Source organism: Hypanus sabinus, chromosome 4, assembly GCF_030144855.1.
Source record: "Hypanus sabinus isolate sHypSab1 chromosome 4, sHypSab1.hap1, whole genome shotgun sequence".
In the NCBI taxonomy this organism is placed as follows: Eukaryota; Metazoa; Chordata; class Chondrichthyes; order Myliobatiformes; family Dasyatidae; genus Hypanus; species Hypanus sabinus.
Window position 1 is genome coordinate 65,487,050 of NC_082709.1, and position 16,672 is coordinate 65,503,721.

Below are 16,672 nucleotides of genomic sequence, written 5' to 3' on the forward strand. Positions count from 1 at the left end.
TCGCAGCGCCTGCAACGTCCTGCTCACCCAGTCCAGAGGCAAAAGGCAAACATACTGAGCTAAGAGGCCGAGAGGTCATTTTCCTTTTGTAAAATCTAGAATTCGTGGAGCAGTGTTTAAAAATAAGAAATATCTGTTTTAGGCAGAAATGAGCCAATCCCCTGCTCAGAGGTCGACAGTCTTTTAAACTCTCTCCCTCAAAGGGCAATAGGAGCAGTAATTGAATATTTTTAAAGTAAAGGGAAATTATCGATTCTTGAAAAGCAATACGGTAGAGGAATGCAGAGTCGAAGTTAGATCAATTATGAGCTTATTAAATGGGGAGCTGATTCAAGGGGCTTCCTGCTGCACCAAATTCACACATCCCAAAGTATTGAACCCCAACTTATTTAAATGAGGCTGCTAACTTAAATTTTTAAGCAAACTGATAAAGTATAATAAATTCTAATTTACAGGAAGAATATAGTTTGAAATACTTTAAAAACTTACCTATTTGAAGGTTTTAAAAAGTTTTAAAACCGCTTTAAAGAGCTTAGGTAGCAGTGTGTATGGGAGGGGGGTAAGAGGCAGTGGCAAGGGTGGAAAGCAGTGCAAACAGCAAACACAAGGTGCAGGATTCTAGGAAACATCATCAGGACCAATGGAGGAGCAAAAATCTTGGGTTTGAAGGAGGAATTAAGTCAAATGCTGCCCTTTTCATGTTCGTGGGACATCTACAGAGTTTTTACAGCCAGAGGTTCTTTAATAAGTCATGACTATAATGTTAAAGATGTGTCAATCTCACATATTGCACTGTAAAGATCAAAGTTAAAATCTAAGTTAAGTCCAGGTCAAGTTAGAACTTTCCTAACTTTTTATTGTTTATGTTCTCTTACACATCTATATTTATTTGCCTAACCATCGTCTTTGCCTGCAGTTTCTAACACTTCACTTTCTAGAATTCACTCCTTTTACCTCTTCCTTCTTTCAAGACGCTTCTCCTATATCTGTTAACAACCGATTTGCTGCCAAATTTTCTGTGTGCCCTGAAGTGCTTTGAGGTATTTTACTATTGTGAAAAGGACAAGGGATTGGTAATGTATTAATGTGATTTGAATTTTCTTCACAGCAAGTTTTTATTTATACATTCAAACAAAGATCATTTATCACACTATATACAGATATTACATACAGTGTTTATACACATATTACATAGTTTGTACACAGAAAAATATACATAAAAAATGTAAACTTTTGTATACAAAAAATACCTTAAACAAATTAAACAAGGACAATAACAAAAGGTGACTAATTTAATTATTAGCTCGCCCTATCATTTAAAAACAGAAATACAGTACATTCATTGAGTATAAGAAATTGGAGCCACCTCTTCTGTTTTTGTATGCTGAATCATTTTGTAGGACTGTTGTATTTTTCCACGTGCTGTATTCTTTTGCCATAAAGTCCCTGATATAAACCATTTGTGGAGCTGGGATTATAACAATAATGTGAGCAGATGAGATTTTAAACTGGGCACTTTGTGGCAAATACCAAGTACAGTCAGGGCAGGATGGTGGAATAGAAATTTTCTTTTGGATACGCTACGCATTGAAATATTAGTGATTTTAAATATTTTATTTTCTTCTCTCCCAGCCAGAATTACAATGTGTCCTAGGGATGTTGAGTGCTTTCAAAGAATATTGCCCTTTTAAATGCATAATAAGAGGCATAAGAGAGCACGATGCATCAAATGAAACCTGTAATCACCAATCCCTGTTAGCACAAATCATTTGAAATGTCATTCCTTCAGAGGAATGAGGGATCAGCATCATTTTTAATGATGTTTTCCCACATTTGTTTTGAAACATTGAAAATACAATTAAGTGCTTTGAGATAAATGATAGAAGCACATGGAAGTCTGCCTGCATGTTATTGAGGACCTTCAGAAGATTGCAGGGTGGGAACTATTCTCAGTCTAAATGGGGTTTGAATACTTCCAGCCATTCCTGTTCTTGTTCAGATTATTTTAGCATAACATGCTGTTTGCTTTTTTGACTCCTGCACAGGTTCCTGACATCCAAAGGACAGAAGGTGCACGGAATCCAAAAGTTGCTGCAAATTTTTAAGTTGGATTTTTTTGAACGTTTGTCTGATTAGAGCTAACTAGCTGATAACCCAAGTGAGATTTCTTTTTCGCTCCAGGAATTCAGTTTAGAAAACTATGGATTATAGATTAACAACTGTTATCCATGTTCCACAGCTCACCTCAAAAGTTCTTCTTTATGAAAGTTTACTTTGGGGGATTAGTGATAATTTCCATTTAAAAATTAGAAACACTAACTTTTGTTTTAGTTGATACAGTAAAAGCTTTACTGATGCCTTTGTTGCTTGGCCAGCTAATCTTAAAAAAATACATGTCCAGCATGAGTCACATCCAATTTATATGCACAGGCTTGCCTTCAGGGACATTACTCTCTGTACAGCAGTGAAACTACAAACTATGATGTAATTTCCATGGATCCAGAAGGATTCTCCCTAATTCAAAGAACCTAGTTCTGGACATTGAATTAAGAGGCAGTGGGGCCCAGGATATAAATGGAGGGAGTTCTTTCATCTGTATGGACATGCACACCTGTATACACACACACACACACACACACACACACACACACACACAGTGATGACACCATACCTCATTCAAAGGTCAAGATAGGAAGACGCACAGTGAGATTACAAGTAGTGGGTCTCCACCTTAATACAACCTTTCTCGAGGGTGACATTTTCAAACCCTGATGAGACCTCTAATATAGGGTTAGTAAAGGAAAAGGGCTTGAGAAAGAGGTAAAGGTCACACAATCCAGGCCTCTCAAATTAATCTGCATACACACATTTCTAGAGTTTGGTTAAATCTACTTCTAGTGAGTTGTAAGCTTATTGTTTTAAAAATTATATGCACAACTTTATATAAAATACAACTTGTGTTATTGCCACTACATGCCCTTAAATCACAAAAAACATCACTGGAAGTTTCACAGAGCTGTGCACAAGTATTCCCATACCTGTGACTTACTGAGCAGACAGTATTCCCACCAAGTACAGTGCACGGTTGGGAAAGTGATATAAAACACAGGCTACTTGTGCTTCTAACTTGGTCTCTATAGCTTATCCATAATAACCATTGCTGCCTCGGTTTAAGATAGTAAAACAACAAGAGAAGCTGGCAACTATTGTGCCAAAAGTGTGGCACATCACAAGAGAAATCCCACAAGTCTATACATCCATTAACATCCATAAGAAATCAGCTTCTATGTTCTTGTTCTGTTCCTGCTGCTTTTTAAACAGACCATCTCTGGATGTTAGGCATTTAGCTCCTGCAAAATTCTAATAAAAGTGGAATTAAAAATAATTCTCTCATTGCTAACTGTCTTCTATTCTCTCCTCCCTGCCTATATTTTTTAATATATTAAACCTGAGAACATAAGAGGAAAATGTCAGGATGGCTTTATGTTTATGCTCAATGTACAAGCTTAACATACAGGCCTTCCCCTTTTCCTCCTAATAAGAAATAAGATATTATAAATTTTTTATATATATATATGTATGAAAATTAAGAATCTATCACTCAGCATCACTTGCTTTGAACTTTTTTAAAGTTCTAAAAAGGGTTTCATTGAGAAATCAATAAATATACAATTAGAGAAAGCAATGACTTTCACTGTCAATAAAAGGATAAATTACCAGGTCATCCCATTCAGGTTATGAACAAAATGAAGATTGCCCTTATGTAGATTATTAAAAAACTACAATAGTAATAACGTTAAGTCTGGGGCAGAGTAAAGATGTGAGACTTATTTCCTTGTCACCTATGCTTGGAGACACTACAGTAGGTGATTTGACTGACATCGTATACATTGATAATATATGAAACTACCCACCATTCACTGTATGTTGCTAGAGAAATAACTTTACGTTTGTTGTGAAACTTTGCTGTAGCTCTAATTACTGCAGTTCATATTGCCTCTGTTAAAGTAGACTCTGATAGAAAATAGATTTTTTACTGTAAATTCTTTTGTTAACCTGCAGCTGACACACTGCTATTAATATATATGGCAAAAGAGAGTAAATGTTGTGATGCCTAAAAGAAACAAAAGAACTCCAACAACCTGTGAATTGACACCTGGTCCAAGAGCTGGAAGTATTAAAATAGACATTTATCAACTTGGGATTTACCTTTAGAACATTATAGTTTGTATTCATTCAGTTCCTTTCTATTTCAAAGTTACACCATACAAACTTGTCAGGGACAAGCGACAACTGTGAGTCAATCTGTATATGCTATCCCGGTCCAAATTTTTTCCAATAAAAACAACAGGGCCATCTAGTCCACTGGAAAAGTAAGTCCTACTCACAAGAAGTGATGGGCTTACGACAGCAGTAAATCCTCAAGCCAATCTGTATGCTGCAAAGATCAGGCTACGTTACAGTCACACAATGACCCATGTCTCCGTGATCAGCTGCTTGTTAAATGCAGTCAACATTCAATGTATCTGCATTTCTTTCCTTTTACACAGCAGGGTAGAAGTTCCTTTTAAAACGTGAAGTCTCAATTAAATATTGAGTCAGTTACCTTGATCTGAAGATTATTGCCTGATCAGAGTGTGGTACAGTATGATTCAAATGCTGGATTGCAACTCAACAGTGCATTTGTTTTACTATTAAAAGTGTTTCACTTGTTACTAACTTTTGCTCATACTGTTTATAAATATTTATAAGCCTGCTACATCCTGATGGGACATTCTTGTTCAGAGATTGTGGGGGTGGCTTTTTCTGTCTTTGGAAAGTAGACCAAACTGCAATCAGAATCAGATTTATCATCACTGACATATCAAGGAGGACTTTTATCTGACTGAGTTTGATCTTAAGCCAAGTTGTTTTAAGCTCACTGTAAAAACCAAGCACCTTATAGAGGGGGTCTTTATCAGAATGAAGTGTGATCCTGTCCTAAAGGCAAAGAGTTACTAGCTAACCCCTTGCTCACTATCTACCATCTCTACAGTTCATCCCAATATTAAATATTCCTTGTCACAAATCTGCTCAGTTTGCACTACAAACAAGACTGAAAACAGTTGCGTGCACAAAAACACAAGTCATTGTGCTTTGACAAGCCTGAGATTATAACAATCATGCATGAAAAAATAACAACTAAAAGGAGAAATCATTGTAGTGCTGAGTCCTGCAATTAATATAAAGATCCTTTTCAAAGATGGATGGTAAAGGTTATTTTCTGACCAAGTGTTGACTGAAACTCAGTATGGCTTTTTTCCTATGAAGTTCTTCGATTCACTTCTTTGGGTAGCATGTGTTTGGGAATTCAGTTCCAGAATTTTGCTTTAACTGCTGGGATTACCCACTCCATTCCAACATCTGAGTGGCCTTGTCGTGTACTTCAAATGATTCACACTAGTTGATAATAACTCAAAGCTCATTGCTTATATTTATAAATAAATCACTCCAAATTGGCTAAGACTTTATTCTTGGCCTTTCAAAACACCAGGTACTCAAAATCATCCAACAGAGTTTTTTCCTAGCTTTCAATGCAAACCAATATGTGACCAACAGACACACACACAAAATCCTGGAGTAATTCAGCAGATCAGGCTGCGTCTATGAAGGGAAATGAACAGCTAATATCTCAGGCAGAGACCCTTCATCAGGACTGGCCCGATGATGTCCATAGATACTGCCTGACCTGCTGAGTTCCTTTAGCATCTGTAGAATCCCTTGTGAATATGTAGTCAAGCTAGGAGCTGGCTTGCTGTAATGTTCTCTGACCCAACATGTGGTTTTATAATAGAATGCTGGGAGGAAATTATTCAGCTGAGTTTTGCCATGCTGTGCCTGGAACCTCTTGATCAAAGGGAAAACAAAGAGCATCCAAGTTATGACATTTGGGCAAATGAAACTACTACTTACTGGCAGGCAATGGGTACAAGGCAAATAAAACAACTAGAAGATGCTAATAGGTAAGGTAACCATGCAGCAAAATTTCAAGTTTGATCGTAATCCTCAACAAAAAGGGGGACTGATTGGTAAAAGGGAAGCCAGTATCAGACCCATTTAATGATATCAGGAAAGGTCTTGTGAATAGTTCAATCTGAGCAAAAAATAATTCTGGCCTTGTTTACAAATTCATTGGTATCTCAAAGGTATGGGCGATATGAGTTAACCTCGTGACATAACACTTCCCCATGATCTCTGAACTAAATCATTCCCGTAAATGCCATGTATCAATTCAACCAAAGCATGGAGTCAGGTGTTAGAGGAGCTTTTGGTAACATCTGGGACCACTTCAGCAACATTACCTGAGCAAACAGAGGGAACATAAGGCCCACCGAGCTTTTTGAAAACTGTGCAAGCTGATCATGGAAGTGGGCAGAACAAAGCAGAAGGACCAATGCTTAAAATGGGAAAATAAGCTGAACTTCATACAATGAAAGCTGTTTAGGGCACTAACATGGATTTCAGAAGTTAGAAATCCAGATAAGAGTTGCTATAATTTCCATATTAAATGTAGTTCAATGCTGCATCATTTCTGTTTAAAGCAAGTCTACTCATCCAATTTCTTTCCATAAGCCTGAAAGTGGAAGCACAGTGGTACAATGTTACAGCATAGTGTGGCAAACGTGTAACTCCTTAATCCTCACACTCTTACCATTGGCAACTGTGTCTGTCAGACTGAACCACATCTATTGGATATTTGAGTAAATCTTTTGCTTGTATCAGCATTGAGGATGTGCACACATGCCAATCACAGCTTCTGTCAAAAGATCTCCCCCTCTCATTTTGCAAACAGCTTTCAACCTGTGCTGCTAAATAATGAACAAGATGAATGTTCAGTGAATGCATCTGGACCAAGACTGCACAGTTTGAAACTGGACAACAAAAGTAGGTGGTTCTTTTCTGGGCAAGAAATTTAATGATTTGAACACAATGAATGTTGGAGGAAGGACCATTACTTATTAAATGTGTCAGGTAACACCACTTATTTCAGGGCAACAAGAAACAAGAACCAAATATTTCTTTTCTCAGAGACATGAAATTCAGCCCTAGAGTTATAGAAACTGAAACAGTAAAGCAAGTGTGTGTTAATTTTAATAAAATGATTAAGAAAAAGCCAGGGATAACTTCTTTCTTTTAAGCTACCAAGGAAGCAGTACACAAACCAAAATGAGCTCTTCTAGAGGTCAGGATAAAATGCTATGGAATAATTTAAGATCGTAGTTTATTCAAAGATAATCTGAAAATTGTTAGAGAAGGGCCACTGACAAATAGCTGGAAGAGTGGGACTACTGCCCAAGAACTTCATTGTGGGGATGGGGAGGTGGCTTGGTCCCAACACATTAACACATTGCACAATTAGCTGATGATCCCAATAATAGGCTGCACAGAATTAAGATTCAAAGCACAATTCCAACCTATGTCATAGCAGCAGTTTCCTAGTGTAGTAGGCTGAAAATCAAAACCACCCTAATTCTATAGCTATGTGGTGGTCTTACCAAAACACATGGAATTTAATGATAGCATAATATTCCATCATAATGGATATAATAGCCCAGAATTAATCCGCACCGAAATACACACACCAGGAAATAGGATAGAGAAACACACAGGATAAAGGGTGAAGACAATAAAATTAACAGAATGGGGAAGGAGGAGGGTTGATTGAAGAAATGCATAAATACACCCAGGGGTGGGGGGGGGGGGGTTGTTATTCAGGAATGGGGAAGCTCACAGACCAAGGGGTCAGAGGAGGAGGCACAGACTAAGGAGTGATAGACATGTGGTTACAGACTGGGGTTAAGTAGCAACCAGAATCAAAGCAGTAGATTAGTGGTAAGAAATGCACCAGCAGAATTTGAGGAAGCTTGTGAACTGTTTATTTTTGTCAGAATTGTTAGAAAGGGTTCTGATGAAATGGCTCCCCACTTGGAAATAATTACTGCTGGCAATAACCCACTTGGGAATCCTTGGGCAGGATTCTCTAAAGGTTAACTTGCAGGTTGAGTTAGTGATAAGGAAGGTAAATGCAATGTTAGCATTCATTTTGAGAGGACTAGAATATAAAAGCAAGGATGCAATGCTGGGGCTTTATAAGGCTTTGGTCAGACTGCACGGAGTATCATGAGCAGTTTTGGGCCCATTTAACTAAGAAAAGATATGCTGGCATTGGAGAGGGTCCAGAGGAGGTTCACAAGAATTATTCTGGGAATGAAAGGGTTAACATATGAGGAGCATTTGATGGCTCTGTGTCTGTACTCTCTGGAGTTTAGAAGAATGACACTGGACCTAATTGAATATTGAAAGGCCTGGATAAAGTGGAAGTGGAAAGGACATTTGCAATAGTGAGTGAGTCTAGGACCCGAGGGCATAGCCTCAGAACAGAGGGACGTTAATTTAGGACAGAGATGAAAAGGAATTTCTTTAGCAGAGGGTGATGAATGAGGAATTCATTGCCACATATGGCTGTAGTGGCCAAATCATTTAAAACAGAGGTTGATACATTCTTGATTGGTCAGGGCATCACGATTATGGTGAAAAGGTAGGAAAATGGGTTGACGGGGATAATAAACCAGCCATGATGGAATGGTGGAGCAGACTCGATGGGCTGAATGGCCCAATTCTGCTCCTATCTCTTATGGTCTTATAAACACACACACCAGTCCCGCAGCCACAACTCAAACAGGAATACCATGTCTAGAACAAACTGGAATGTAAAACCAGTTAGCCAGAATTACATATGTGACTCTTTTCTACTTCACAAGCTTTAAGCTGTCCATTCATGTGAAACAGACAGCAGAAAGCCCCCATAATTTTCTCCTCCTACTAGGCAACTGGACCACTTGAACAGAGCTAGTCCCATGCTAGTGCAACAGTGAAAATTCACTGCTTCCTTCCCCTCCTACCAAATCTGACACAAAGCATTATTAAACTAGATCTCACTTGATTTAAACCAACACACAATAATAAAGCACTTCATTATGGCAATCAATTAGGTAAACAACTAAGTATAATGAAAATGCATATTTCATGATGAGAGACAGCATCAGGTTTAACTAAATTTAGGTATTTAAATTAAAACTGAATATTGGAAATGCATGATCTATTTTATTTATATATGTATATACCTTCCACAAGACATATTTGGCACAGGTCTGTTATAGGATGTGCAGCAAGGTCACCTGCATTAAAAAAAAAGAAATAACCGCCAACTTGGAATCCTGCACACCTTCTCCAAGATGCATGGTGATGGCTCCTCAAATCAGAAGTTTCAATGAAACTCTTCCCTGCTCTTTCAGTCTCTATCTACTTTTTAAGCGGATGGGAAATTCTGAGAGAGCAGAAAATTCACAAGGGAACAGTGCTTTGGGAATTGGATGGTGTAGTAACAAACAGGGTTTAACAGAGAAGCAGCAGAAATTAATTTAGATGTGTTGCAATCAAGGAAGGAGATAGCATTGGAGTTTGTAAATAGATACAATATATATTATATACAATATTGTGTGTTTGTGAGTGTGTACATGTGATTAACTTAAGATGTTAAAACTGGGGTAACCCTATTGTAGTATACTATTTAAAAACTCTACAAGATGCACACGCATATAGTCCACTGGATATATTTTATACATATTCAAAGCCTTTAACATAAATAAACTTTCTCTCAAAAAATCTGACATATTTGGCATTAGAAGACACTAGATGCATTGCAGAAAGCAGTGGATGGCACAGTTTAGCTAGCTTTATTTTGTGCCACTTGCATCCAAGTTTGTTTTTGCAGGTCTTGAGGCAGTGGAATAAACAACTAAATTCTGGAAGCCAGGGATAAGCACCCCGAGACTGCAAATGAACTTGCCACAGAGAACATTAAAAGTAATAGATCAGTTTGAGAGCAAATTTGGATTCCATGTGCTTTGAAGCAGATAAGGACCTGATGACACCTCAAAAGCCCTGCTTTTAAGGGTCCCAGTAAATGGAAGAAATATATATCCACCCCAGCTAACCCCACAACATCCCTAGAAAAACATTCGTTATCTTTTCTGTCCAATACCAAAGGTTATTTTACCAGCTAACTAAAATGCAACAAAAGCTTCAGTGAACATCTCATATTGTGATTATGTCTAATCCAGATGCAGCACTTGCAATTTTGGGAAGGGTAACTCTGACTGGCTACTCACAATAATGTACAAACTGGAGCAAAAATAATTGATGCCTTAATGTCTGTATGCCACTTCAAGAAAGGGCAGGCATAAAGAAATCTGCAGAGGGAAGGTGAAAGGTGTTTTTGGAGAAAGGTGCCATGCTCAGCTAGATGGCAAAGATAACTCCTTTTTGTGGCTTTGAGCCTGGGAGTTGGAGCTTCAACAAACATGGCATTCATAAAACCTGCCCTGGTGTCCTTGCTGAGTGAAATGATTTGCTTGCTAGTAGTCCACGCACAGAAGAATTTAGACTGTTTCGGGATCGAATTTTACCAAATAAAATGATGTTAGTTCTACACCTTGCTTGAAAATGTCACAGCAGTGCTGGGGCATGTCTGTGCAGAGACCATGGGCACCTGATCTACAACTTTGTGTGTATACATCTGTGGTATGTATGTGTCCATTTTATTATATAAAAAGCCTCAATGAGCCAAACATCTACCTTGAGTTTGATACTTAACAGTGTGCCATTAATGGTTTTATAGATAAGTAATGTCATCATAAAATGTACTAATGTATTTACATAAAAAATATACTCAAACTGAATGTATTAAGCTCTTTTAGCCCTGAAAAGGAAAGGGGAGAAATGTCACCAATCCCCTTTTCAAAAAGAACACAAGGCCCTAGTAAGGTGGAAAGAAGTTACCTGAACTTGGTGGCTGCTTGGCAAAATATCCAGGTAAGCAATGGCAATATCTGGTAAAGGGTTGGCAGAGTTCTGGAATCTGCCTGCCGTTTCTGCCACAGGCAACTGCTGCAGTGGTCTGGCTGCCGATTTGCTAAAATGCTGCTTGCCACAGAGATGCCAATGATGGGGGCAGGTTTCTCAAATATTTCAGTATGGAAGAGAAGTATACTAAGTGAACGGGTGTGCAAAGAGATCTGTGTTTATCGTTCAAAAAAATCTTTACAAAGGCATTTTTTTTTGTTCCTTTTGGAAGGTTGAATACAATAATGAGCATAACTCATCATTTTTTGCTCTGTTGACCATTAAGGGTAGGAATCACTGGCATCTCTGCTTGGTCGTAAGTTTACGCTCTCGCAGAGTTTGGTTCCTGATACATTTACCCCTTCGACCACCACACGGGAAGGCATTTTTTAAGCAATAAAACTAGTTGATAATCTTTCAACTCCAAGACACCAGTATGGGCAAAGAAGTCAGAGCAACGTGTCAACCCCCACTTGCAAGGCAGGAGGCGGATTGGTCTTGTTTCGCTCGATGATCCAGCGTAGACTCACTGTGAGGGGCTGAAAGGAGCCGTGGCATTGTTCGTGCTGGTGGCGGAGACAGTTACGGAGAAGCCTGTGGGGGGTGCGATTGAGCTGTGAGTGGGCTGAACGTCCTTGGGGATGCCGCTGTGGGAGCCGAGCTGCGGGCCAAAGGCAGCGCTGAACTGCGGCAGCGGCTGCTTGGCTGGCGACACCTCAGGAGGTGAAGAGGGTGCCAGGTTTGCACTTCCTCCGCCGCTGTTGCCGCCAAAGCTGGCGTGGCTCAGACCGCTGAGGAGCACGGTGTTGCCAGGCGCCGTGGCACTGGAGAAGGAGGAGGGCGAGTGAGGGGTGGAGAGCGAGGTGGAGAGGAGGCGGCCCTCAGGCCCGGACGTCACCAGGCTGCTGAAGGTAGCTGGGTCGCTCAGGCTGATGGTGGCCCACTGGGGCCGGGCGTTGACGAGTTGAGCCGGCAGGACGTGAGCAGGCAGCAGAGAGGCGACGTCAGGTGAGAATGGTGCACTCAGGCCATCGCCTGGGAACGACTGGGGGCGGGGCGGTGAGCCCACGTGATCACTGTAGGGTGAGGGGGCGTGCTCGCTGCTATAGGGTGACGAGCGCGAATGCTCGCTTCCACAGCGCGGTCGTGATGTCAGCAGCTCCTCGGCCTTACCCAGCACCTGGGCCCGGGGCGAAGCACGGCTGGAATCAGCCCGTAGCCCGTGGAAGTGGGCAGGTGGGTAGAGCCGCTCCCCGAGGCCAGCCAAGCCCGTTGCTGACGGTGACGTGTAGGCGGCCTGCGCCTGACTGGCCGGGCTGGGCAGTGCCGAGGGTGGGGGTAGGAGATTCTCGTCCAGCTCCAGGCTTGAGAAGTTCTCGGTGGACAGGCGCCCGTTCAGGAGGTCTCCCAGCTCGTTGTTAACTGCTCTTCCCAGGGCTGGGATCCCTGAGGCAGCGGCCACAAACACGCCCATCCCTCTGCCTGACAGCTCCTGGTCACCGTCGCCATCTGTGTGCGCCAGCTCCCCGATTGAACTCAGGCATTCCAGCGAGGCAGTGTACGAGGTCACTGCCTCCAGCGCTCGCTCCAGTTCCTCTGCCTCCTCCGTCGTAGGCAGCAGCTCGCCGTTTTTACCTGTAAGGTGCCAGCAAGAGCAGGCAGGTTAAATCATGAAGGTTATACCACACAAGCACACAAACAATGAGAAGATGGATCTATGGTATTTGCTTGCACTGATCTCAGGGCCCTGCACCCTTCGATTAACCCTACAACACACCCCACCATGAGCGGTGCCGTCTCCCACCAGCACTGTTACACAATGACCCCTGTACCCACCAGTATTCTAACCCAGTGTTAAATATGGAGTTGACTTCGTCATAGAAAGTACGATACAGGCAAAATATGTCTGCGCCCAACACCATGCCAAAATAAACAGAATAACTTCTGTCTGCAATATCTCTGCATAATCCTGTGACTCACAGCCTGTTCAATGCCACCGTCATATCTGCTTCCACCATTATCCCTGCACCTCATTCCATCCATCTATGACTCTCTGTAAGAAAAAAACTGTCCTGTACAACCCATATTTGTCTAAACTCTCCTTTTAGCACATGTATTCTAATCCAGACAAGCACCCTGGTAATCCTCTTATGGACTCCCTTCAAAACCTCAATATTCTTTCATAAAAGGGTGAACAGAATTGTACACAATACACACAGGTCAGTTAAAGACAGACCTGTCACTATAGGCACTAAATCCCAGTGTTAATACACCAACCTCTCCCCACCAGCATTGTTTCCCAGTGTTAAGACACCAATCTGTGAAACTAACCTGATCCACTTGTACTGTGTCATTATATGCTAGTGATAAATAGTCCCAGACCTGTAACAATACTATACCCATGCCATACAGTAACAGACTTGTGTCTACCAGTACTGTATCTAATGTTATAAAGCCACAGGCTTGTACCCACCAGACATGCAGCATCCTCATGATCAACCTTCCAGTAGTTTCATAATGAACCTGATACTTTGCTGGATCATGAGGTAGAGTGATTTTATCCATTACAGCTTAAAAAACAATCTGATCTATGTATGTTTCATTGCTAAAATGTCACTGTTTACAAACTGCCTTTTGCTATTTCTACATTTAGAATACCAGGTACATTTCAAAATAAGTATTTAATTAACAGTAAGGCACCATGGAAGGCCTCTGTTCTGAAAGGCGCATGTCCTTCCTTCTGTCCATAGTCTATTTTGAGTTTGAAGGGGCTTGCTCTGTGTAACTTAGGAGAGATTTCAAGTTGCTTCTTTGTAAATAAGAATTTGTACAGTGGCATGGCAGCAGATAACCCTCAGGCCAATTCATTTAAATGTTCACTCATTTGGACTCTATTATGCACATACCTCACAAACCCTTGTGGGAAGCTGGATAAAATAGTGGCCTGATTGGGACATAACTTTTCTGTTCTACGTGTCTATGCGTTTGTCACTGGGTACAACACAGGACTGAGAGAACTTACTGAGATCCATGCCATCAGCCAAGTTAAACTCTTGCCATGAATGTACCAACTGGACCGACAGATATAGTTACGACTCATCTCTCATGAATGAGTTGGGCAGAAGGGTCTACTTTCATGCCACATTACTGTAACAAATGTTTGCCTATAATGCAGATTTTGAATGTACTGATGTAAGGGGTGGAGCTTACTTTCTTGCACACCTTGAAATTATCATTGAGGTGAAATAATATGAAAAGTTGGAGAATGACACTGTGTTTATCTTGTGGGTCAATGTGTTATTATGACTGAAGAACTGATGTCAAAGATAAAATAAAAATTCTGAAGTGCAAAGAACCAGGGAACAGGAAGAACCCAAAGACCGGCCTCAATTAGGGTGGAGAGCAGAGAAAACTAAGTCACCAAAGGGGCATTTAACCAGGTTCTGGGACCAACCTGCCATTCATTTAATAGTGTATTTAAATCCGGAACTCCTGACTCAAACAGCACCTTCACCAGAAGCATTATAGTCAATTCATAAAAGTGACTGAGGAATAGTTTCTCAAAGATAATTAGGAATGGGCAGTAATGGTATTCTTATGTCAATATTATACAATGAGAGACCTGTTCCCACCAATCGTTACCCATGAGATGCAGGAATTCTTGACTTACATATATGGAGTTGAAATTTCTATAGAACTTACATTGCAGAATGCTGCCCTGATCAGGCAATATCCCAAAGATAGTTTGTTAGGTTTTATCACCAGCACTGGGTGGCAGTTTGTCCAGACACATGACCCAGGGTGCAATTGGAGAGTCCTGGGGATGTTTTTAATGCAGGAAAAAAAAGTAAGTTCTAGGAAGCAACACAGAACGTGGAGGATGAGACAACTTAAGAAGTTGGCTAATGGCTGACAGACGGATGAGAAGGAATAGGTACAGAGCAAGTTGGAGATGAAAGGACAAAGAATGTTAGCTGAAAATGCAGAAGCCCAGGGCTGACAGGGACATTAGTCTGATGGGGTACATTGTTAACGAATGTGGAGCAGTTTGATCACACATCACGTTATATGCCTTAACTGAAAAGAGTTAAGGTCCCTGATGTAGCTTTGGGTTTAACCACATCCTGTGCTTTAGAAAATTATGCACAGTCTAAATCCCTACTTGACGAATAACTGCAGCAATGCTCATAACTGTGGTGAAAATGACTCAGATCATCATCTGAGAAAATTCCTAATCTTCAAGTTCTGCTCCAGCTTGGCGAAGAGTTATGGAAGCCAGCTTAATTACTCTGAGTGGGGTGATGTAATAATTTACTGAATGTAGCATTGCCAAGGATAACTCATCACATCATCTCTTCATTAACTTAGATGTTTCAAACAGGAACAAATTTCATGTGTAAGTTCCAGAGTGCTTCTGCTGAGATTAATGAATTCAGGAACTTATAACAGCAGTAGCATTCTATTAGCCTTTCTGATTTTTTAAACATATATCATTAAAATGGTGTGGAAAAAATGTGTTAAAATGGTGCAAAACAAAATCAGAAAGGCTAATAGAACTGTGAGGTGGAACTGAATAAACAAAGATGCACTTGGATTTCAATTTAGACAAGTGTGAGGTTATCTACCCAGGGTGTGTGAAGGATAGATCAACAGTGTTTAGTAATTGGTGAAAAAATAAGAGTCCAGTACAGCCAGAATCTTTGCATCAACACCATTTTACCGACATACTGTACAAGGATCTCAAAGCTGTGCCGGACTCCAAAATGTATTACCATTCTTATATTGTCAAACACTGGGATATAAACAATGCAGGAACGCCTTCACCAGAAGGCTTGAACAGTTCAGTAGTGATTCCACACCACCTCCAGGAGAATTAGGGTAGGGCAATGCATTGGCCCTACCAGCAATGCTAACATCCTGAAAAATGTTTAAACATGCACTCTGGAAATGCACTATTTGAAAGGAAAGCACTTTCTATGCAATATCACCTTCAAAGAGGTCAAAGTCTTGCAAATCATCAGGCAATCGCTGAAGAACCTCTGCCAACTCTTCTTGATTTAGTTCTAGGTCGTTTGGCATATCCGTAATCTCATTGGTGATGTCATCAGGGATTTCATCAGCACTTAGTTCTGGGGTGGAAGAATCCCTGAAATTCAACAAAACAGCAGTTAAGAGATATATAAAAATATACTCTTGGGCAGCAATAAACCAACATAATGGGAAAATGCTCAGATCCAAGTAGTAAAAGAATGAGATTGAAAAAAAACGTCAACATATACCCAAATGCTTCTGTTCCCACTACATTGAAAAAGGCGCTCTGCTGCCTGGCTGTCCCATTCCTCCTGATGATCATCCCTTTCACTCCACTGTTCCTTCTTTAACACGATTTGAAACTTACCAAGCTTTTGGTTACTCAACCCACTATGGAACTCATGTCAGAGATTGTTGGATTAAGCTCACATAAAGTTTCTTGTCACAGTTTGCAATGTACTAAGTATTTCCACAGGTCCATAATCACACAACCTACTGTTCAAACAACACTGAATACCTTGCCATTACAGGGAGTCTTCTCCAACTACTACAAAAAAAATTCATACTATTCCAGCAAAGTTCTGAGCAGCAACATTTCCTTATTCACTATTTGAAAGAGCTAACTTAATATGTATCCTAATGATACCTCTGAAGTTCTAGGTATCTCAAAGTAGTTCAAAAGAAATTAAATACTTTT

The 16,672-nt window shown here is 40.5% G+C and overlaps 1 protein-coding gene across 2 annotated transcripts in view; it reads right to left on the reverse strand.

The window, feature by feature from the left end:
• Positions 1–1,102: 1,102 nt before the first annotated feature.
• Positions 1,103–16,672, reverse strand: part of ino80db (INO80 complex subunit Db) — a 128,250-nt gene continuing 112,680 nt past the window's right edge. For both annotated transcript variants that reach the window (XM_059967331.1, XM_059967332.1), the window contains exons 9-10: positions 15,933–16,090; positions 1,103–12,579 (exon numbers count right to left, since the gene is read on the reverse strand). In XM_059967331.1, coding sequence (XP_059823314.1) covers positions 11,471–12,579; positions 15,933–16,090 — 1,267 coding nt within the window. In that variant the 3' untranslated portion in view covers positions 1,103–11,470. The remainder of the gene's footprint in view (positions 12,580–15,932; positions 16,091–16,672) is intronic.